This window comes from Lepus europaeus, chromosome 18, assembly GCF_033115175.1.
Source record: "Lepus europaeus isolate LE1 chromosome 18, mLepTim1.pri, whole genome shotgun sequence".
Taxonomy (NCBI): domain Eukaryota; kingdom Metazoa; phylum Chordata; class Mammalia; order Lagomorpha; family Leporidae; genus Lepus; species Lepus europaeus.
Genome location: NC_084844.1, coordinates 20,303,609 through 20,326,305, shown reverse-complemented (window position 1 = coordinate 20,326,305; position 22,697 = coordinate 20,303,609). Strand labels below are relative to the sequence as shown.

Below are 22,697 nucleotides of genomic sequence, written 5' to 3'. Positions count from 1 at the left end.
ACTGACTATCCTCTGATAATTCTTTTATGCTAAGCCTCAGCAGACAGAGGTAAGTTCCTTTCTCTGTAATGTGACACCCTCTGCTTCTTCATCTGGAGTCGAGGCCCCTTTTAGCTCTCACACCGCAAAACTCTGCGAGCTGCTCCTTAATCAGACTTGCAGCCCCCATGCCCCATCTGTCCTGCATCCTGCCTGCTAGCTCACAAGCCCTCCTTCCCAAGGAGTTCCTCCCCCTTCCCAACAATGCCCTGGTTCCCTTCAGCCACATCTGTAACTGAAGAACCTCTCCTCCTTGTCTTGGATCCACGGTGAACACTAGTGTTAACTGGCTCCAGCAGGTTCTCCCTGCCAGGAATTTGGAATTTGAAATTGACAGGCACAGAGGCCAGCACTCTGGTGAAGCAGCTTAAGCAGCTACTTGCAATGCCAGCCTTCCATAAAGGCACTTTTTTTTTTAAGATTTATTTTATTTCTTGGAAAGGCCGAGTTACAGAGAGACAGAGGGAGAAAGACAGAGCAAGAAAGATCTTCCATCCGCTCCTTCACTCCCCAGTTGGCTGCAACAGGTGGGGCTGGGCCAGGCCCAAGCCAGGAGCATCCTCTGGGTTTCCTACATGGGTTGGCAGGGGCCCAAGCACTTGGACCATCTTCTGCTGCTTTCCCAGGTGCATTAGCAGGGTGCTGGATTGGAAGTGGAGCAGCTGGGACTTGAACTGGCACCCATATGGAATGCCAGTGTTACAGGTGGCAGCTTTACCCACCATGCCATAGCACCAGCCCCCTGGGCACTGGTTTGAGTCCTGGCTACTGCACTTCCAATCCAGCTCCCTGTTAATGTGCCTGGGAAAGCAGTGCAGGATGGCCTGTGTGCTTGCACCCCTGCATGCAAGTGTGAGACCCAGATCAAGCTCCTGGCTCCTGGCTTCGGCCAGGCCCAGCCCCAGCCATTGCGGCCATTTGGGAAGTGAACCAGCGGATGGAAGATCTCTCTTCTCTTTGTCTCTCCTTTTCTCTGTCTGTCACTCTGCCTTTCAGATAAATCTAGAAAGAAACAATGGAAAGAAGGAAGGAAGGAAACTGAGAGGCCCAGAGCTTGGAAGCTGTCAGAGCTGAGTTCCATTAAGCTCCGCACTTTAGATCCATCAATCTGCCCGCAGCGGTCCCTGGAGCCCCCCGATTCCTGCTCTTTCAGCCTGTGCTTGCTGATTCCTTGGAGTCCGTGGGATATCTTGGCAGCCTTCCAACATAATTTCCTTTTTCCCTTTAAGTTAGTGTCCTCAACCTCAGGCTGCATATTGGACAGCAGTCTCATGAGACTCTACAACCCGGGGAATTGTAGCCGCCTTAGTCCGTGAAAGTGTACTCTGATGTTTGCACGATGAAATCACCTAATGACTCACCAGCACCCATTGCGTATGGCTGTCTTTGAAGGGTGCCTGGCTGTGTTTTCAGCCTTAACCAATGCTATGGTGTTTAAGACAGTTTGGAGGCCCTGGTAACACAAACACCTAGTGAACAGCAGCCTCTGCCCTCCAGCAGCATCTGTTGAAATCCCTCCCACGTAAGCGTTCCTGTCTCCCCAGGGCGTGCTGCGGCTGCCCTGCGTTTTACCTCTCATCCCCTCCGTGAGCGATGCTGAGCATCTGCCTCTCCCACTAATTGCAACCCTTGAAAATCGAGGACCAGATCTTTTCATTTTTGTTTTGTTTTTTGAGATCTTGTCTTTTCAGTCTCTGGCTCCTAGCACGGAGTCACAAACAAGTCATTTGGAAAGAACCTCTGCTGTTTCTGTCTGCTCCAGTTCCCCTCCCCTTTCCATTGATATCGGCAACTCCACTTTCACTTTTAATTCCACGTTTTAAGTTTGTTCTAGAAATGACCACATGACCTATATTTGGCCAAAAGCACAGTGATTTGGATATGTGACCTATCGGCGCCAAAGAAGTAGCCTCTGAGATTCCAGCTGGAAGGATCTGGAAAGAAATTCTCTCCACTAGGGTTGCTCAGCTTTAGGCCCTAAGAGGCAGCTGTCAATGGTTACTTTTGCCACCATGTGGAAGAATCTGACCTTTATTTATTTATTTATTTATTTCAAAGGCAGAGTTAGAGAGAGGCAGACAGAAAGAGAGAAAGGTCTTCCATCTGCTGGTTCATACCCCAAATGTCCTCAACAGCTGGAGCTGCACTGATCCGAAACCAGGAACCAGGAGCTTCTTCTAGGTCTCTCATGTGGGTGCAGGGGCCCAAGGACTTGGGCCATCTTCTACTGCTTTCCCAGGCCATAGCAGAGTGCTGGATTGGAAGTAGAGCAGTCAGGCCTCAAACTAGTGCCCATGTGGGATGCTGGCACTGCTGCCAGCGGCTTTACCTGTTATGCCACAGCAACAGTCCCAGAATCTGACTATGAATTAAACAAACAGAGGAAAGAAGATAGGAAGAGAAATCGATTTCTAGTGATGTTACGCCAGCTGCCCATGGACCTATTTCTTTTCTTTTTTTTTTTTTTTGACAGGCAGAGTGGATAGTGAGAGAGACAGAGAGAAAGGTCTTCCTTTTTGCCTCCAATGGCGGCCACTGCGACCGGCGCATCATGCTGATCCTAAGCCAGGAGCTAGGTGCTTGTCCTGGTCTCCCATGTGGGTACAGGGCCCAAGGACTTGGGCCATCGTCCACTGCACTCCCGGGCCATAGCAGAGAGCTGGCCTGGAAGAGGGGCAACTGGGATAGATTCTGGTGCCCCAACCGGGACTAGAACCCGGTGTGCCAGCGCCGCAAGGCGGAGGATTAGCCTGTTAAGCCACGGTGCCGGCCCTTGGACCTATTTCTTTTCCTTTTCTTTCTTCCTTTTTTTTTTAAGTTTTATTCTATTTATTTGAAAGGTATAGTTGCAGAGAGGGAGAGACAGAAAGAGTTTTTTTTTTAAAAAGATTTATTTATTTGTTTGAAAGGTAGAGTTACAGACAGGCAGAGGCAGAGAGAGAGGTCTTCCATCTGCTCGTTCACTCCCTAGATGGTCACAATGGCTGGAACTGCACTGGTCCAAAGCCAGGACCCACGAGCTTCGTGGGTACAGGGGCCCAAGGACTTGGGCCATCTTCTACTGCTTTCCCAGTCCATAGCAGAGAGCTGGATCAGAAGTGGAGCAGCCAGGACTCAAACCAGTTTCCATATGGGATGCTGGTACTGCAGGTGGCAGCTTTACCTGCTATACCACAGCACCAGCCCCCAGAGAGAGAGAGAGATCTTTCATCCGTTGTTTCATTTTCTCAAATGGATGCAACAGCTGGGGTTGGGCTTGGCCGAAGCCAGAAGCCTGGATCTCCATCTGTGACTCCCACATGGGTGCCAGGGGCCCAAGCACTTGGGCCATCTTCTGCTGCTTTCCTAGGTGCTTGATAGGGAGCTGGATTGGAAATGGAACAGCTGGGATCTGAACTGGTGTCCATAGGGATGCCCATAGTCCAGGCAGCAGCTTAACCCACCACACCACAATGCTGGCCCCTGCTGGACCTATTTCTGAGGACTTCTTCAATTGCACAAAATCCTTCTGGGTTTGCTTTTCAGCTTTGGTGTTCTGTTTTTTGTTGGAGCCAGGTTAGGTGAGTTGCCTGGAGAAAGTCGTGAAATTCACTTGTTTGTTCATCCAACAGTGTCCATTCACGTAAAGTTCCATGATGGGTCTGAGAAGGGGATAGTTAGCACTGTTAGGGTGGAGCTGGGAACAGGTTGAAGAGAAGAGGCGGGGGCCGGCACTGAGGCGTAGTGGGTAAAGCTGCCACCTGCAGTGCCAGCATCACATGTGGGCTCTGGTTCGAGTACCAGCTGCTCCACTTCCGATCCAGCTCTCTGCTATGGCCTGGGATAGCAGTAGAAGATGGCCCAAGTCCTTGGGCCCCTGTACCTGTATGGGAGACCTGGAAGAAGCTCCTGGCTCCTGGTTCTGATCAGTCCAGCTCTGGCTGTCATGGTCATTTGGGGAACGAACCAGTGGGTGGAAGGAAGACCATTCTCTATCTGCCTCCAATCTCTGTGTAACTCTGAATTTCAAATAAATAAATCTAAAAAAAAAAAAAAAAAAAAAAGGCTGAGCAGACCAGTCAGGGGTGTGGCTTCAGTAGAAGGGGGTGGGGCCAGGAGCCTTACTCTTTTGGGTTAGAGGATTAGGCAAAGGCTGGGTATTCCAGGGCCTTCCCTGTGAGCTGTTACCTTGCGCTTCTCACAGCTGCACAGCTAAGTCCCAGAGGAGGACCCTTGGTGCCTCTTTCATGGCAGGAGGGGTCTTTCCTGGCTCCCGGGCTCTGAATTTCCAGCATCAGGTTGCATTTCTTTTGGTAGGGAGCTAACCTTTTCTGGACTGCAGAGTCCTGGATCCCGCTGCTGGGGATGGAGGTGGAGGGAGTCAAAGGGGAATGTTTGCTTCGAAGGGGAATGCTGGGCACAGTGGAGACGGTGGCAGGGGGCTGGGAGCAGCACAGACACAATGCGACTTTCACTAGGGACTCTCCATCAGGTGATTCTGATGCAGGCAGGAGCCACGTGAGGATCCGAGTCCACTGCTCCAGGAAATCTGTAGCCTGAGTGCAGCTGGGGCAGGTCGCCCCGGGGAAGGGGCTGCACGCAGAGTGAAGCAGGTGCCCATCACAGTGTCGTTGGGATAGTGAAATGGGCTGTGTGGATACAACGGCACATACAAAGGCACTTCAAAAAAATAGAAAATAAATTAAAAGATAAGTTTATTTTTGTGCAAAAATTCTGAAATCCAAGCATACAAAGGCCTTCAGGAAGTTCATGGGAAATTTCAACTTTTTCACCAAAATAAGCTTCTCTTTCCATCCATTCTGCATGACCCGGAAGCGCCCTGGCATTAGGCACCGGCATCCTGTCCCTGTGACTCTCAGCTCCTCCAGGCCTGTGACTCCGAGGGGGTCTCTGGGGGAAGCCCAGGCTGAGTGGAGTAATCGGGTGTGCCTGAAGGGCTAATGCCCTGACAACAGGGAGGTGGTCCCAGCAGGTGCAGCTTCCAGACCATGACCATCGGACTGTGCGGCCAGGCTGCCTGCCTTGCGGCCTCTGCAGGTGCCGGCTGTGCAACCTAAGTCGCTGTTTCCTCATCTCTGGTGATGGTCAGTTCTACCTCCTGGGGTTGCTATGAGAGCGGACAAGTAGCAGCAGCCGCTTGGGACTCCCGCATCCCACATCACAGTGGTTCACAGCTCTTCCACTTCTGATCCCACTTCCTGCTTGTGGGCCTCCCGGGAGGCAGCAGGTGGTGGCTCAAGTACTTGGGACCCTGCCACCCATATGGGGGACCCAGATGGAGTTTCTATCTCCTGGCTTCTGCCAGGCCCAGACCTGGCTGTTGCAGGCATTTGGGGAGTGAACCCAAGAATGGAAGATCTGTCTCTCTCACCTTTCAAATAAAAATAAATAAATAAAAATACAAAAGCAATTCTAGGCCAAAGTGCTTAGAGTTACAGTTTCTGGCATCAAGTTAAGGCTCCAGGGGGCTGATGTTGTGGCACAGCAGGTTAATCCACCACCTTGCCACACTGGCATCCCAAATCAGAATGACAGTTTGAGTCCTGGCTACTCCCTGCTACTACACCTGGGAAGGCAGTGGAAGATGGCCCACTTGCTTGGGCCCCTGCCACTCACGTGGGAGACCTGGATGGAGTTCCTGGCTCCTGGCTTTGACCTGGCCCAGCCCAGCCCTAGCTGTTACAGCTATTTGATGGACCATCAGATGGTTCTCTTTCTGTCTCTGCCTCTCTCTCTGTGTAACTCTTAAATAAATTAAAAAAAAAAAAAAAACCTTAAAAACAAAATACATAAAGTTAGGGCTCCATATACTGGGTCTCTCCTCCACAAGTGTATACCAAGTATTGTCTTTTCCTCCCCTACTTCCTGTGCCTGGTAATTTGTTCAACATTAACTGTCTTCAGAAAACACAGTCCAACACAGATCCTTCTAGAAAAGCAGGTTTATTGGTCGGGCTGCTCACCAGGACACAGCAAGGAGACAGGCTCCCCAGAGCCCACGGGAAACTCCATCAGCCCAGGGGACCTGGCCCCGCAACTTCCACCCTCCCCTCAGCGGTCGCCTCCAACCATTCAGAGGACAGAAGGGAACTGAGAAAAGGGAAAAGGAGGAAAAAAAAAAAAAAAAGGCAAAGCTTGTATTGTATAAAAGGTTGTGTCCCCAGGCTCGCCCCCCACCCCACCCCTTTAAACAATTAATTAGCTGCAATTCTAAAAAGCAGAGCTGGGGAAGACAAGGGCAGTGACGGGGCCTTTCACGGGGAGGGCTGGAGCCTCCCCAGGAGAACCTGGGCAGGAAGCTGAGTCCCCTGGCCCCCAAGAGGCGAGGACACCAGCGGGGTCTTGGCTAGTGCTGCCGCTCTGGAAGCGCTGCGGGGGCGAGCTGGCCCGCGCCGCGCTCTCCCCGGCCCCTCCGGTAGCATCCCGCTCTCCCCGCCCCTCCGGCAGCATCCCGCTCTCCCCGCCCCTCCGGCAGCATCCCGCTCTCCGCCGGGCCGGCCGCCGGACGCCCGGCGCTCTGCAGCCTGCTGCTGCCCCCTTGTGGGGCACTCACTTTCCGGGCCGGCCTCGGAGCCCGGCGGAGGGGTCTGGAGAAGCCTCGCTCCTCCTCTTCGGACCATCGCTTCCTCACACTGTCTTCCCTCCCTTCCGCCCCCGACGGGGGCCGTGCTGCTAACGAGGGAACGTGTCGCCTCTGCACTCTTCGTCACCTTCCATTTTCCCTCCCGAGGCCGCAGCCCCGTGCGCGCTCCCGCGAGCAGGTGCGTAAACAAGGGAGTTTAGGGGTCGCACTCCCTCCCCAGGGCTCTTCCTCATCGGGAACCCCCACGGATAAGCCTGTGCGGGACTCTGCGGGGCGGAGCCCCTCTGCCGTCTCTCCCCCAGCTCCTCAGGTTCCGGTGGGGGGGCGGGGGTCTCGTCTCCTGCACCGGCCAAGGTCCCCTTTAGAATGCACTCGCCTCTTTGGTAAACTTGGCTTTGAAGCCAGCACAGGTCAGAAAGAGAAGGGAGAAGACGAGCGGGAGTGGCAGCTTCGAAGCCGGGCGCGAGTGTGGCCGAGGGCAAGGCAGCCCCCGAGGGGCGCCCGCCAGCGGTCTCCTCCTGGGTCCACGACTGGGACATCCGGAGCACGGGTCACCCTCTCTTCCCCCTTGTACCCGGACTCCGTCTACACTGGAGCTCTGAGCCTCGTGGGGGCTGCCTCCCGCTCCGGGCTCCTCCTCGGGCGGGGCGCGGGGGGGGGGTGCTGGGAGAGGTGGGGAAGGGGAGGCCGGGGCGGGGGGCGCGGGGGAAGCGCGGGCGCGGCGGGGCGGGGCGCGGCCGGCTCAGTCGCTGTCGCTCTTGTCCACCAGCACGGCGTCCGACTCCTCGGTGATCTCCAGCAGCGTGTGCACGTCGGGGCTGCTGGCGCGCTCCGCGCCGGCCTCCTCGTCGTCGGCGCCCACCTCCACCATCTCCGTGGCCTTGAGCACCTCCACCTCGCCCTCGCGGATCTTCTTGACGTGGAAGGTGAAGGGCGGCACCTTGTACACGGCCGTCTTGGAGCGCGCGTACACCACGTGGTCGGGCGTGAAGGACTTGCGCAGCTTGTCCCGCGACGTCTTGAGCTTCTCGCGCCGCTCGGCCGGCACCAGGCGCGTGCCCAGCTTGCTCATGCGCTTCTCCAGGGTGTGGCGCGTCTTCTCCAGGTTCTCCTTGGTCTTCAGGCGCGTCTTCTCCAGGTTCTCGCGCGTGCGCACCCTGGTCTTCTCCATCTTCTCCTTGGAGAAGGCCTTCTTGAAGTCGTCCACGCGCCGCAGGCCGCTGCGCTTGATGCGCTCGGCGCGCGACTCCTCGATGACCTCCTCCACCTCCACCGCCTCGTCGGACGACAGCTCCAGCGCCGCCGCGTCCTCCTCGGGCCGCTCGCCCTCGCCCGCCTCGTCGCCCTCCTTCTCCGGCAGCGCCTCGGCCTCTTTCAGCGACTTGCTGATGCTCAGCTTGGCCGGCAGCTTCACCTCGTCCTGCGGGGGAGAGCGGGGAGGAGATGAGAGGGGGCCCAAGAGGAGGGCCGGGCCGGGCCCCGGGGAGGGGGCAGGCTGGGCGATGCCGGGGCGAGGAGGACCACCGCGCGAGACCCGGGGAGCCCGCCTGACTTGTTCGTCCCTGGAGGGAGACCTGCAGCTGCTGGCACACGGCTAGGCGCCCAGGAGGAGTACATGTGTTGAATGTCACGGTCCAGACGGCCCGAGGGGCGAACCAGGCTTCGGGTCAGAGATGCGCCTGCGTTAGGATCGCAGTACGGCTTAACATCCCTGCGCGCCCCCTGCCGCACCTTTGCGTCCTGCAAGCGCTCGACCACTTGCTGCCCCGGGAGGCCCTGCGAGACATTGGAAATGGCAGAGCGCCCTCTGGTGCCCCGTGCCCCACACTGCCCGAGCCAGGCCCTAATGCTAGAGGGTTTGGGAAAGTGGGCTTAGGGGCGTGGGGTAGGGATGAGCTCACAGCCCATCCCCAGCGGCCCCCGGGGAGGGGAGCTTGAAGATAAAGTCGCCAGAGTGCGTGTCCCACACTCAAACCATTTCAGAACCAGCCTTAGGGGAAGGACAGCTGTGGCCCAGCCCTCCCTTTCGCTCCGCCCCCAGCCCCCACCCCAGCTAGAAACCCATGGAAAAGAGGAGACCAAGGAAAGCACTTGCTGTCTCCCCAGTCTCAGCATGTCTCTGCTTCTGATTTCTGTGCCTTGGAACACATGCTTGCTCCTGGCACCTCCACCCCCACCCCAGGCTTGAGCTCAGAGGGCCAGGAATCTGTGGATGGTCCCAAATCCCGCGGGATCCTGGAGCTCAGAGCAGCCACTTTGCTCTCCCTCTTCCCTTGAAGGACTCAGTGCTACCAGCGTTTTCCATCCAGAGACCTTCCAAGATTCCTGACCCTGGACCAACGTTCCACGATCTCAGGACCACTCCTGGCCCCACTAGAAGGCAGGGGAAGCCAGGCCAGGAGGACAAAAGGGGCTAACTCTCCAGGCTCAGTGTAGGGACTTCAGATGAAGGAGTGAACCGACCGCTCTCATGGACACAAACACAAATACCGATACACAGGCCACCTGCTATAGAAATTCCCTCCCCAGCCCCCAGTCTCTTTCCTCTTCCCGCCCCCACCCTCAGAGTTTCCTGGTTTACACTGAAAACTAGGAACACCCCCTCCCGACTTCCTTCCCTCCCTGTCAATAGCATTAGCAGGGACAAAGAAGGAATGCTGGCTCCGCTTCTCCCAACTGGGCAGCAGCTCTGCAGGGCACCAAGCCACCTCCAGTTCTCTGTTACCCTACTACACCTCCCAGCAGGCAAGGTGACCTGGGCACAGGGCATGCTGGGACTTGTAGTCTCCACCTGCCATAGGTGGCTTAGTGCTGTCATGGGCCTCCTAGGGGTCTGTCCATCCCTCTGCCTCTTATCGTGCACCGAGGCATTGAAGGGGGTGTTTGGTTCTGTGCGTTGTCGGAGGGGTCCCACCTCTGTTGGTATCGCCTGCGATTGCCAGCTGTCCCCTTCGGGTCCCCTGCAGTCACTCTCCCCACTGCCACTGCAGACCCAGAGTCTGTCACTAGCATGTGCATGTACATCATTGTAGGGCTGTCTAGGGGCCACCTCTCCACCGCCACCTAGAATTTACCTGCAGCCCCAGGATCAAAAACGTCTCAGCTCCTCCCTCTTCTTCAGTCTCCCATGCTAAAACACCACCAAAGTGTGGGGGGGAGCCCCTCCTTTCCGTACGTAAGCTCAGACAAGGTGGACATGCAAGGGAGGGACGGGGTGGGGGGTGGCGGGCAGGGAGCAGCCAGGAAGCAGTCCCAGCTGCTGGAGAACAAGTCCGCATTGTCCCCCGCCCCACCCCCCACATCCCCGATTCTCCCTCTTGTTCCACCCTGACCCCAAAAGGCTGAGCTGGCTGATTTTCCTGGCCCCTGGCTTCTCAGAGAAAGGTCTTTGCCAGCTGAGCTGGGGTGAACAGGGCAGTGGGGAGAGCTGCAGCCAATCCCAGTCTCCTAGTGCCAGAGGAAAGGACTCAGTGAGAGCAGCCCCCACGAGGGCAGGTTTATTCCGGGGGTCTCCCCAGGCCAGAGAGGTATTGGGAGGGGAGGCTATATAACCCCACGCATTGCAGGCTACCCTGGGTGTGATGGCTTATACCAAAGGAGCTGCCTTCTTGGGGGATGGGCGGGAGACAGGCAAAGAAAGAAGCGGCCCTGAATGCCTGGCCTCTGTCCAGAGGGCCAGTGCTGGAGGGTGTGCACCATTAGCTTTCCCCTCCATTAATGGACTTCTCCCCCCTCCCCACCCCCGGCTTTGCAAGGCAGGTTTCCCCCATGACTCACAGCCTTGGAGTGCTGTCTTGGGCCCACCCAGTCTGCCTGTTGCTACAACAACCTTCAACACAATCCAAAAGCACCTCCCCCCTCCCGGGGCACACAGGCCAGCACCTTTGTCCCACCCCTCCTTCCCTGGCAGAGCTCCGGAGCCCAAGGAGGGGCTTCAAGGGGGTGGCAGGGAGGGAAGGTTCTGCCTGTTCTGTTTTCCCGTTTTTATTAAACAAAACCACCACTCCCAACAGGCCGGATTTCCACAGTTACCTTTAATGACCAGGTCTGAACAAAGCCATGCACAGCCTCCTGCTCCACCCCCCAGCACACACAGCTCCCCAACCCCGGAAGGCGCCTGTTCAGGATGGGTTTAGAGGAGCCCCAGGGAAGAGTCCAGTCTCCTCCCCTCCATCCCCCAACCTTGCTGTTTAAACTCAGGATCTTCTGGTTTAGGCAGGTTTGTCTGAGGTTGTAATTTAATTGAGCACCTACTATGCACCTTGGCCAGGCACTTCACATTTGTTAGGGAAAAGGGACAAGTGTCACAAGGCTTGGGTAAGAACCTCTCCAATTTAGTTCCCAATCCCTCCCGGGGAATGGCCAGAGGAGACACTGGGGGAGGGGGGATTTGAAGCCTCAGCAGCTGCTTGGAGAGCACATTGGAAAAGGGAGAGAAAGCCCTAAACACTCAGGACTGCCCCTGGAGGGGCCCGGGCCAGGAGATGAAAGCCACCGGGGGCAGGGGACCTCCCTTCTCCACAGCACGCATTCTCGGCTGAGGCCAACAACGGATTCTTGGGCAGCCAGGGAGGAGGGACTTAGATATTCCCATGGTTTGCGGTGCTCCCGAGAGAACGTGAGCAGATCCGGCATCCGACTACAGCATGCGCTGGGAGGGATGGCAATTGGGACGGATATCTAAAAGGGCTCCTTAGAGGGGTGATCATGGGGAAAAAAAAAAGAACCAAGCTCCAGGGAGGCCCAAGGCCCGAGCCAGGCCAGGAAAGCAGCCTCCGCAAGCCTCTCAAGTTGGCAGTTTTTGGGTGCCCCGCCCAAGGCGGGATCTGGCCAACATAAGGGTTCTCTCTGAAAAACATTTTCTAAAAGAAAAAAAAAAAAAAAAAAAAACCTGGAAAAAATAAGTGTAAATGTTTTCCTCTGCTCTGGGGAGGATGTGGAGAGGGCACAGAACAGAGGAACAGACCCCGGGCCCCAGCCCCCGGAGGGCCTGCCCCAGAGGGGCTTTGATCCAGGCGGGCCTGTCCCAGAGCAGGTGGGCGCGGCGGAGCAGCCGTGGGCAGGGCGTGCAGCTCCATGCAGGGCAGCTTGGGCACAGCTCGAGCAAACAAAAACCAGGATGGAGGAGAGGGCCCCTTCCCATCACCTCCCACCCCCACTGCACGCACCACAGTGGCCTGAACGCAGCGTAGCGCCAGGGGTTTCCCGTGCCTGGCACCCACCCACGGTGGGCAGCGGCCCTAAACACCCCCGCGGGCTGTCGGCTCCTGGGGGGCAGGCAGGGGCCCGGGCTCTGGGTAATAGGGCAGTGTCCTGGGCGTCTGCTCCAAGGCCTGGAGCTCAGGCACTGTGTCGGGCTTCAGCTCAAAGGGCTCAGTCTCACGCAGGAGGTCAAAGGGCACGATCTTGGGCGTGGCCAGCTCAGAGGGTGCATTCAGTTTCTTCTTGGGCTAAGATGAGGAAAAGGGGTTTAAATGGGGCTTGGGATGGGTGTGGAGGGGGGTTGAGAGAGAGAGAGGCCTTGGTGGCATGCAGACATGGGGCTGGTGAGGGGGGAGGGGACACACACTGTGTTAGAGGGGGAAGAAACCACGGTTCAGATGCTTCATCAAGAGGGTCCCAGCCGGGAAGGGTGGGGCAACCCCAAGCCCACCAACTGCTAAACACAAATGGACCCCACCTCCCTTCCTCTCTCTAGAATCTTCCCCACTCTCATGCTTGGGCTCCAATCTTCCACCTTTCCCCAGCATAGCTCCTAGGGGAGTGGGATGGTGGGGGCGGGAAGGAGTTTCCCACGAGGCCCCGTGGCTGGACTCTGCCTGGGGAGGCGCTGAGGAGTGAAAGGGAAGGCACACAGGTTCACGGCCATCGGGATCAGGCACCACTCAGCCCCATTCTCGCTAGTCCTTGGGGCAGGGTGGGTACCGGGTGCCGCCCCGGATAGACAGAGGGGTAGGCACAGACAGAGACTTCCTGGCCAGTCCCCTTTGGCCACGTCCTCACCTCCTGCTGCCCTTGCCACCCTTGTCCCCACCCAAAGCTTGGGATACCAGACACTAAAATGCACAGAGAAATCAGGATGCAAAAGCAAGATATTTTTAGGACACGAGGGCTTGTGTTTCAGGGCACCCAGGAGCACTCCCCAGTTCTCCCTCCCGAGGGGCTGAACTGCCACTCTTGCTTTGGGCGGTCAGAAGTCAGTAGAGGGGCCGGTGCTGTGGAGTAGCAGGTTAAGCCATGGCCTGGAGTGCTGGCATCCCATATGGGCACTAGTTTGAGTCTCGGCTGCTCCACTTCTGATCCAGCTCCCTGCCAATGCACCTGGGAAAGCAGTGGAGAATGGCCCAAGTGCTTGTGCCCCTGCACCCATGTGGGAGATCAGGAAGAAGCTGCTGGCTTCTGGCTTTAGATTGAACAAGTTCCAGCCATTGCTGCCATTTGGGGAGTGAACCAGCAGGTAGAAGCTCTCTATCTCTCCCTCTCTCTGTAACTCTGACTTTCAAATAAATAATTAATTAAAAAAAAAAAAAGTCAGTAGAGAGAGAGGGACATGTGGGCACTACCAGGCTTGGGCAGTGACTGTTCAGTAAGGCCTAAAGTCACCAAAACCAAAGTGGCAGGCCCTGCATGGCCCTCTCCTAGACAGATTTGAGTCCATGCCAGGGGACACCCGTGGCCAACCGGGAGTCCCACTCCTTACACCCTGCACCCCTCCCCGAGTTGGGCCAGGTGACCGCACCTTGCCTCTACTTCAGCACTCATGAGGCTTGCAGCTAATGGCCACTGGTGGCCAACACGGCAAACCTTGACCCCCCCCATCCCCCGCAACACACACACAAAGCAGCCCAAGGCCACAACTGTGTAACCATCTCCAAGGGAGAATGGAGCCAGAACTCCCCGGGGCAAGGCAAGGCCTGGGTGGGGGTGGGGGAATGGGGAACAGTGAGAGCAGCAGGAGGGATACACCTGGGCTCCCCACCTGAACCCCCAATCACTCGCATGACATTGGACGAGTGATTTCTCCTGCTCTGGGCCCTAGCTTCCCAAGCTAGAATTATTCCCAAGCAAATTCTCTTTAAGGCGTCTTCTAACTCAAAAGTCTAGGAGGCAGGCACTCTAGAAAAGTGCATGGAAAAGCAGAGTTAAAAGATGTTTATTTTAGGGCAAACCATTTGAAATCCACATACAGTTTTCAAAATATACGTTCCCCGGCTACCAGTTGCCCACTGTGCTACTGCCTCGCTTTTCTGACTCTGAGCTTTACGGTAGTCAAATTTTATTTAAATAGAGGGGGAGGAGCAGGCGAATAGCATGATTTCCTTTTAGTCCTGGGTATACCCTAAAAATACGCTCCCAGCTTTGGACTCTGGCTAGGGAAAACAACCCAAACTCAGCTATCTTGGAGTCAGTCGGGGTAGGGCCCGCTCTCTCCATGGCCACTGGGCAGAAGGGGTGAGAGGAACCAGAGCCCCGGGTTGGGAATTTTGGACAGAAGTTTGGGGTTCTTATGGAGCAAGGTAGCTGTGATTTGTCCAGGAAGGAGTGATGGGCGGGGTTAGGATTTGGGGAGGAGGAGCCAGTGAGCCCTCATTCCAGCCCTGGAGTTGCCCCGGCATGGGGAGCACACTGCTCTGGGAAACATTCACTTCCATTTTATACCCCATCTCTGGGTTCTCAACGAACTCTAATATAAACTCCGGATTGTTGTCTGGGAGAGTTGAGTCTTTAAGCATCGCAGTCCTGCCCTGTGCGGGAGGTTTCAGAGCCGCCGCCCTCTGCCCACCACCTGGCCTAGTCCTCCCAGCAGCCCTGAGTCCACTAACTCCGGCTCTTGCTTCTCCAGTCCCTGGCTGCCACCCCAGAGGAGAGGGAGGCCAAAGTGCCCGTCTCCATGGGATGCAGGAAGGGAAACGCCACACAAGCACAGAAATGGCTCCGACGCCAGTTCCAGATGAGGGCTCTAACATCCCTGCAAGGCCTCTAACATCCCACACCGGCAGCTGCTGGATTTCGTGTTTGTGTGTTATGGGGAGGGGGTGTCAAATGCAAAGTGGACCTGGGAAAGCATGACAGCTACAAGTTCCCTGAACCCAGGGTGGAGCTGACCAAGGACCTCCTGCATCTGCCCCAGTGCTGGGCCCTCCCTGCAGCCCCTGCCACTGCCACATCATCACCTCCCACATCTGCAGCCCCTCCTCCACCCTCCCCTGCAGAGAACTCGCCCCGGGGGCCCCGGCCCTTTCTCCAGGGGCCGCCCCTGCAGCCTGCCTTCACCATAAATGCTGCTGCCCCCCGTCTTCCCTATTAGGTCTGCCAAGGCACCGGGCTATTTTTGCTTCATTCTCAGGGGCAGACCTGGGGGAGGAGCGGCCGCTGAGCCCCACCCCCGGCCCCCACCTGCAACATCTGCTCCGCAGCTCAGGGAAGTGCTGCTTCCTCGAGCCCCGCCCAGCTGCGGGAAACTCTTCGTCAGCCCTGAGCTCCTCCCTGGGTAGGGGGTACTTTTTGAGAGTACTTATTTCCCCTGCGTCTCCTGGGCTTACGCTCTGCCTGTCACTGGCCCTGGTTTACTACCAATGCAGTCAGAGCCCTGTGTGGTTAGGAATCCCCTCACCACCACCTCCATGCACCGAATAGCCAGGACCCCTGCGCAAGGCGCCGCCGGCCTCTGCAGGGAAGTCTCTCTCCCCTCCCAGCGGTCCTTCTCCTGGGATCTTTGTCTTTGGCACAGCGGGGTTACCTGGAGGGTAGGAAGCCTCACCCGTGTGCCTGCTGGCCCAGGCCCCTGCTTGTCCCTCTCTCCTCAATGTCCCCTAGGGTTAAGCAGATCTCAAACAGCATCTCACACAGTTCCCCACCACCACCACCACAGCCAAATCCTGTTTCCTCCAAACACTTAGCTTCGTGGAAACAGCTCCGGGCAAACCTTTGGTAGCAAACAGTGCTGTAATTGAGGGCGGTTCTGGCCTTCAAAGGCCAAGGAAGTGCCTTTTAGGAGACAGTGGGTCAGGGTGGGGAGGGGGACAATGCCATCCCAGCCTCCGCCCACAGACGGGCGCCAGCATGCCCACCTCCCTGTCTCTACCCTCCCCAAACCTCTGTGCCAATTTGCAGCTCTCTCAGGTCTCCCTAAAGAGCCCAAGGACTTCTTCATAAGAGGTAGCATAACCAGGCCCCAGAGCCCTCAGTGAAATAGGGCTTCCCGGAAGGGTCTTCTTGGGGGGGGGGGGGGTCTAGCCTTCCCGGTCTTTCCATTCCTGTCGGTAGAGAGAGGAGGGGAAGAAGGAGCACAGGCTAAGCCTACAGCCCCCATGATCCCGCCTCCCTCGGGCAGGAGCATCAGCCAGGCCTTCGGGACGCAGGGAGAAGGGAGCCAAGGATCACCAAAGCCCCCGGTTCGGAATGCGCTGGGCAGGGGAGTGGTGAGGCGGAGCAACACTGAAACTCCCGGGCTTAAATTTGGGGCTAGGATATAAAAATCACACTTATATCCAGGAGGGAGAGACGGGAAGCGGTGCACAGGCAGCAGCGGGCGGCCTGGGGCGTGCCAGCCTCCTCCCGCCCGCTGCTCGGCTTCTCCGGCCCCTGCCCCCGCAGGTGTGCCGGGTGAGACCACGCGCCTAGACCGCGGGACCCCGCCGCCCGCGCACCCGCCTCCACCAGCCTCTAGGAGGCCCTGGGTACCGGCGCGCGGCCGGAACGGTGTCCCCAAGGGCCCGAAAGCGCCAGGAGGCCGGGGACAGGTCGCTGGCGAGGGGACAGGGGTGAACAGCGGAGGCTGATGCGGGGGCGTGGGGTCCGGGGAGGGGGGCTGGCTGTCGCGTCCCCCGCCTGGCGCAGCCCCCGCCGGTGCGTTCCTGAGCCCTGAATCACCCGCTATATCGGGCCGGCAGCGCCGGAGGCCCCAGGTCCGGGCCCTGCAGCCAGTGTCCGCTTACAGCAGGCCCCAAAAGCTGCCAGGGACCCCCTGGCATTCCTCGAAACTTCCCCCCAAGTAGAAAAGCGCTGAACTGAGCCAAGTTGGGAGCGGTCTGCGAGGGGCAGCGTCCCCAAGTCTGGCCCTCTAACCTAGTTCAGCTGGGAGTTTGGGGCCGGAGGGAGGGGCCTGGGTGGGGAGGCGCGGGGTACTGGCGCGCCCCCAAAATCCCGCCGCTCCCCTAGACCCCACCCCACTGCAGCCGGACTCCCTGGAAGGAGGGCGGATCCCGTGGGCCCGGCAGGCTGAGAGCCGCGCCGCGGGCGGGTCTCCCCGCCCCACGCCCCGGGCCGGGGACGCGCGAGCTCGGCGCGGTCCGCCCCGCGGGCTCACCTGGTAGATCATGACTTTGAAGTTGCGGCGCCGCAGCAGTTCGGCCTCGTTGACCTCCAGCTTCTTGATCTGGCCGGCCTGGCGCTCCAGGCTGCCGCGCACCGTCTTCACGTTGACGCTGACCTTGCGCACCTTCTCCAGCAGCTTGCTCACCGTGTTGCTCGTGGTGGCGTGCGCCTTGCCCAGCTTGGCCAGCTCGCCCTGGATGCTCTGCACCGCGCCCTCCATCTCCGCCTGCCGCTCCTCCAGCTGCGCTTGGGTCAGCTGGATCTGGTCGACGGCGCCGATGATTTTATCCAGAAGGCTCAGCACCAGCACGCCATTCACCTGGTCCGACTTGATCAGCTCCTCCGAGCCGGCCCCCGACGGCTCCTCAGCGGCGGGCGCCCCGACCTGGGAGGGCTCCCGGTCCTCGACTTCGGGCGTCCCGGAGAACGGCCGTTCGACGATGTGCAGCGTGACGTCCTCCATGGCTGCCCGGAGCCGTGCGGGGCCGGCCGAGAGGAGCTGGAGCTGGAGCGGGAGCCCGAGGCCCGGAGAGAAGGGGAGCGGGAGGGGGAAGCGAGCGAGAGCGGAGAGCCGAGGAAACTCGAGCCACGTCCGTGCGCACCGGGACGGCGGCCAGCACTGCGGGGCGGGGGATCCGTGCGCTGCCCCGCTCGGCGGCCGAACCCTGGAGCCTCGGCCCCCATTGGCTGGCCCCACCCCAGAAAGGGAGGGACCGGGGCAGAAGGGGAGACTGGCGGCGGGGGGGGACCCGGAGGGGGCCCCGGAGCTGAGCGCCCCACCCTGCCCCGGCGTGGTTGGAATAGTTGGAGCCGGAGACCCGGGGCTCGGCTGCGGAGGCGGCGGGAGCGGGACGGGACGCAGGCCGAGGAATGTAAGGGGGTGGGGTGGGGTGGGGTGAGGGGCGGCGGGGGCGGGGGGGCGGGAGTGTGGCTCTAGTTTCCCTCTCGCTTATTTATTTATTTATTTACTTTTAATTGCGAGACCCACTTCAGCGTTTTTAGGGCTGGAGCTGGGAGTCAGGTGGGCGCTGAGATCCCACCATGACGCATGGACAAAACCTGCGTACCGAACCGAGGGTCTCCACAAAGTCCACGCAAAAGGTCCGTTACCGTAAATCCAGTTTTCCATGAACTCTTTGAAGCCCCCTCCTACTTGTCTGTGCCTGGTGTTGAGGAGCCACACGACAGAATCCTTGCTCTCGTCCTCGATAAGCTTTTCCAAGGAGCCCCCCACCACACCCAGTTACCAACATTTGTTAAAAGCTTGAGGGGTTGTTTGGGGAAAGGAAGGAGGAGAAAATTAAGTGGTGGTGAGGGGCGGCAGAGCTCCTCCCGGTTCTCCCGGGACCGTCCTGACAGCAGGATTACATGGGCAGTGGGATGGAAAGAAGCGCTTTCCCCCACCTCTCACCTCTCTCTGTGAACCCCCTTTCCCCGTGCTCCAGCGCCCTGAGGACTGGACCTGGAGTCCTACCTGCCCACTGCACAGATGGCAAGGCTGCGTGAGGCCACTCTAGGTTAGTGTTAGCTGAACCTAGGTCCCTGGACTCCGGCTCCCTCCTTCCTTCCACCTTAACAGCTAAAGCTCCTATACTGATTGGGAGGTGGGCACCCGATAGCAGCCCACACGTGCTGTTTTTGAGCGTGCTGGCAGGAGGGCTCACTAAAACACATTTCCCCCGCGATGGATGCAAAGGAGCAAGCACCAGCACAGAAGTGCTGAGAACCAGAGGCTCCCGCCTTGGTCCCCCCCACCCCCCGTGTTGCTGGGGCTGAATTCCCTAGAGGGGCACCAGCTCCCTTTCCCACAGAAAAGTTGCAAACCTTTTCCCTGCTTAGGAAACCAGGCCTGGGATTCCAGGGCTGGACAGATGACGATGTTGGCAAAAGGTCACTGCTAGTGGGGCATCCATCACCACTGGGCAAAGTGAAAAGTTGCTCTGTGTGACCCCAGGCTCCATTCGTCCGGCCAGAGCCGCCCCCAAGCAAGCGAGCTCTCAGTGGCCCGGGCAGTGCCCTAAGGACCACTGAGTCAAGTATGTTGCCTGCAGAAACGTGTGAGGTTCAAACACAGCGAACTGGTATATGTAATTGTGTATTATTTATGCAAATAGCTACTAGAACTGGCAGATTACCAACTGCCAGTTGGATTTTAGAATCTAAAAGACATATAACAAACTAAGTTCCTTTCACTGAGGACTGATAAAGCTTTTAGAAAATAAAGTACAGTTGAGAACCTTCCTGGACCTTCGTAAGGTTCTTATAACTTAAAATTGATCATTTTAGCAGGTGATACCCAAAGCACAAATTGCAAATAGCACTCAAAGAAGTACAGTGACAAGAATTTTTTTTCCTATCCCTACCCCCAGATGCTAGTTTCCATTCCAGGAAACACCTGTTGTTACCATTTTCTTGTAGAGTGTTCTACAGAAAAATTCTGCATTTTAGTCATACAAAGAGAGCTTCAAAAGTTGGTGGGGAGGCCGGCGCCGTGGCTCAACAGGCTAATCCTCCGCCTTGCGGCGCCGGCACACCGGGTTCTAGTCCCGGTCGGGGCACCGATCCTGTCCCGGTTGCCCCTCTTCCAGGCCAGCTCTCTGCTGTGGCCAGGGAGTGCAGTGGAGGATAACCCAAGTGTTTGGGCTCTGCACCCCATGGGAGACCAGGATAAGCACCTGGCTCCTGCCATCGGAACAGCGCGGTGCGCCGGCCGCAGCGCGCTACCGCGGCGGCCATTGGAGGGTGAACCAACGGCAAAGGGAAGACCTTTCTCTCTGTCTCTCTCTCTCACTGTCCACTCTGCCTGTCAAAAAAAAAAAAAAAAAAAAAAAAAAAGTTGGTGGGGAAAATGAAATTAAAAGATAGTGCACATTTCCACAAACTTTTTTTAAAAAGATTTTTATTTATTTATTTATTTGAAAAGCAGAGTTACGGGGGGGGGGGAGAGAGAAGAGAGGAGAGAGAGAGAGAGAGAGAGAGAGAGAGAGAGAGAGAGGTCTTATATCACTTCCCAGATGGCTTCAATGGCCGGAGCTGGGCTGATCCGAAGCCAGGAGCCAGGAGCTAGGAGCTTCTTCCGGGTCTCCCACGTGGGTGCAGGGGCCCAAGGACTTGGGTCATCTTCCACTGCTTTCCCAGGCCATCGCAGAGGGCTGGATCAGAAGTAGAACAGCTGGGACTCGAACCATATGGGATGCCAGCACTACAAGTGGCAGCTTTACCCACTATGCCACAGTGTCGGCCCCTCCACAAACTTTTCAAAGCCCCCTTATATACCAGGGTACTTAAAAATGTTTGTGAAAAATGTGCATATCTTAATTCTATTTTCCATGAACTTTATGAAGTACCCTCATACGTACAAATATATTTCAACACTTTGCTTTTTTTTAAGCTACTAATATATGTTAGATATTGCTTCCTATCAGTACATGTAAGACAGCTTTGTTTTCCAAGTAGGGATTACACTATACTTATCGCACCGGGACGCTATCGATGGACATTTACAGATTACAATTTAAACTCTCATGACAGGTTGCTGAGGAAGAATGTTAGTGTTGCTTTGTTTTGTTTTTGGCTACCTGCTTGCTAGAAGAAATTAAGTCCACACCATTCTGGAAATGTATTTCTATTCCCCTTCTTCACAAAGGAATGTCCGGACTTGTGTCTGAGTCAAATTGTGTCCCAGGAATACTCCAGTGAGTGCATCTCTGACTCATTTCATGCCTCCTTCACAGAATTCTTGCAAAAGGGCCCTGCCCCTGGCATAGCTATGTTGACTTTCTCTCACTGTTCCACTTATGACTCACTGCCAGCCTCGTCCAACAGGGGGCATGTTGAGCCGCGGTGCACCAGCTTACCAACACCCACACCCACCACGGGGACAGAACAGTCCTTTCTGGAGCATTCCACTCGGGTGCAGAGAAAGTAAGCAGCTTCTCCCCATGTGTAGTTGCATTCAGCATGCCGCTGGTGCTTTGCATTTTCCATTGCTCACTCTGCCCACAGGCACACTGTTCCATTGTGTGCTTTCAGCCGCAGAGACAGAGACTATAAAAGGGAGAGTGAAGTCAAAGCAAACAACCCCTTTGGCCCAGAAAAAGAACACCAAGATGCAACCGTGTCAGCAGCTAGAGTCTGAGCGCCCTGGCATATCCCTCCGCCGGTCCATCCATCCATCCATCTGTTCAGTGAAGTGTGACTACTAACCAGGAGCCAGCCCTGGGGCTAGGGACTTTAGTGAGAATGCACAAAGTCCAGCTCCTCACAGCACAGCAGGAAGACAGAGGCACAAGTAGCTTCTGGCATAACAAGGCAGGCACTCCAACAGCTTAGGGAAGGGGGTCACGCCTTGGGGCAGGAGACATGTGGGGCAGGGTTCCCAGGGGACAGTGTCGAGGTCTAACGGGCAAGGCAGGGAGCCCCTCCTAACCCCGTGCACGGGGAGTAGCCAGGCGTTGCTCGTCTCTTCCTATCATGGTGCTGCCCTGAGTCTTATCAGTTTACATTTAGGGTTATCCAGTAGATGGTGTGATGTGTTCCATTCAGTGTTGGACCCGCATTGGGAGAGATCCTAGGGCCACACAGTGTTTGTTATTCATGAACAGCTGGGATGAGTGACGTGTCTCACATCAGAGAGCCCATCCTGCGTGGAAGCCCCGCCCTCTGCAGCTGGCTGGCAGCTGCCACGCACCGCGGTGGGATTTTTGTTTTTGTTTTTGCCAGCTCTATAGGCACTGCTCTTATCTCTCTCATCAAGGAACCACGCCTGTCTTATTTGTCCATTTCTCTTCCTCAAAAGTTCCTTCCTTCCTTCTTCAAACATTAAGAGGTAGAGTAACTCCTGAGCCAGAAAACAACGAAGATTATTTATTCAGTGCTAATTTAGGCATTATTTGGCAGTGTTACCACCTAAAGGACCCAGCCAGGGCGTTTACTGTGGGGTAGGAGATTTCAGATTAGCGAAACGGTGTTTCAGGCCCACAAAGAGAAAATATCAAGAACACAGGTGAATGAAATACCACGCAATCTCTCCTTCTTGTCTTGAACAAGCACTTGCCTCCTTCTTCTGAAAAACAAGACAAAAACAAGCACACACACACAGAGAGAAGTCCCAGGGCAAATGGATGGAAGCTTCCTGTCTGCTCGAGGTGGGAGCACCTGTTTTCTCTTTCTGTTCAAACTCTGTCTTCAACAGCTGCACCTACCAACCCCTCACCTTGACCTACCGTAGTTTATCCGAAGAAAGAGCCTTCCTCGCTGCTGAAAGAGCACTCAAAAGTCACCAGGAAACTTTACATCCCACCAAGTATCTCTCCTTTTCTAATTTTACTTGGACTCGGCTTTAAATAAAGCAGGTTTTTTTTTTTTTTTTTTTTTTTTTTTTTTTTTTTTTTAAATCCCTGCTGACCAAGACCCTTGTGGATCTTCCTTTTGGCCCTGGGACACTGTATTATTCTTATTTTTTTTCATGTCCTATTTGCTAGCTTATTTTTTCTTTCATTTTCCTTTTTTTAAAAAATAAGTTTTTAAAACTGCTGACAATAGTACACGAAATTAGCCATTTTATGAAGGCGTAATTCACATATCACACAATTTACTTACAGTATACAATTCAGTGGTTTTTATTTTATTTTACAAATTTAAGAATTTTATTTGAGAGACAGAGAAAGACACACAGAGCTCCCATCACTGGTTCACTCCCCAGATGCCTGCAGCAGCTGGGGCTGAACCGCGCCAAAGCCAGGGGCTGAGAAGTCAGT

General features: G+C 56.3%; 1 protein-coding gene across 1 annotated transcript; it reads right to left on the bottom strand.

The window, feature by feature from the left end:
- Positions 1 to 5,965: 5,965 nt before the first annotated feature.
- CAVIN1 (caveolae associated protein 1) lies at positions 5,966 to 17,571 on the bottom strand. The gene is made up of 2 exons (XM_062215924.1): positions 16,931 to 17,571; positions 5,966 to 8,041 (listed from the first exon to the last, which is right to left on the bottom strand). The coding sequence occupies exons 1-2, from the start codon at positions 17,399 to 17,401 to the stop codon at positions 7,364 to 7,366; spliced, it is 1,149 nt and encodes a 382-aa protein (XP_062071908.1). The 5' UTR covers positions 17,402 to 17,571; the 3' UTR covers positions 5,966 to 7,363.
- Positions 17,572 to 22,697: the final 5,126 nt, after the last annotated feature.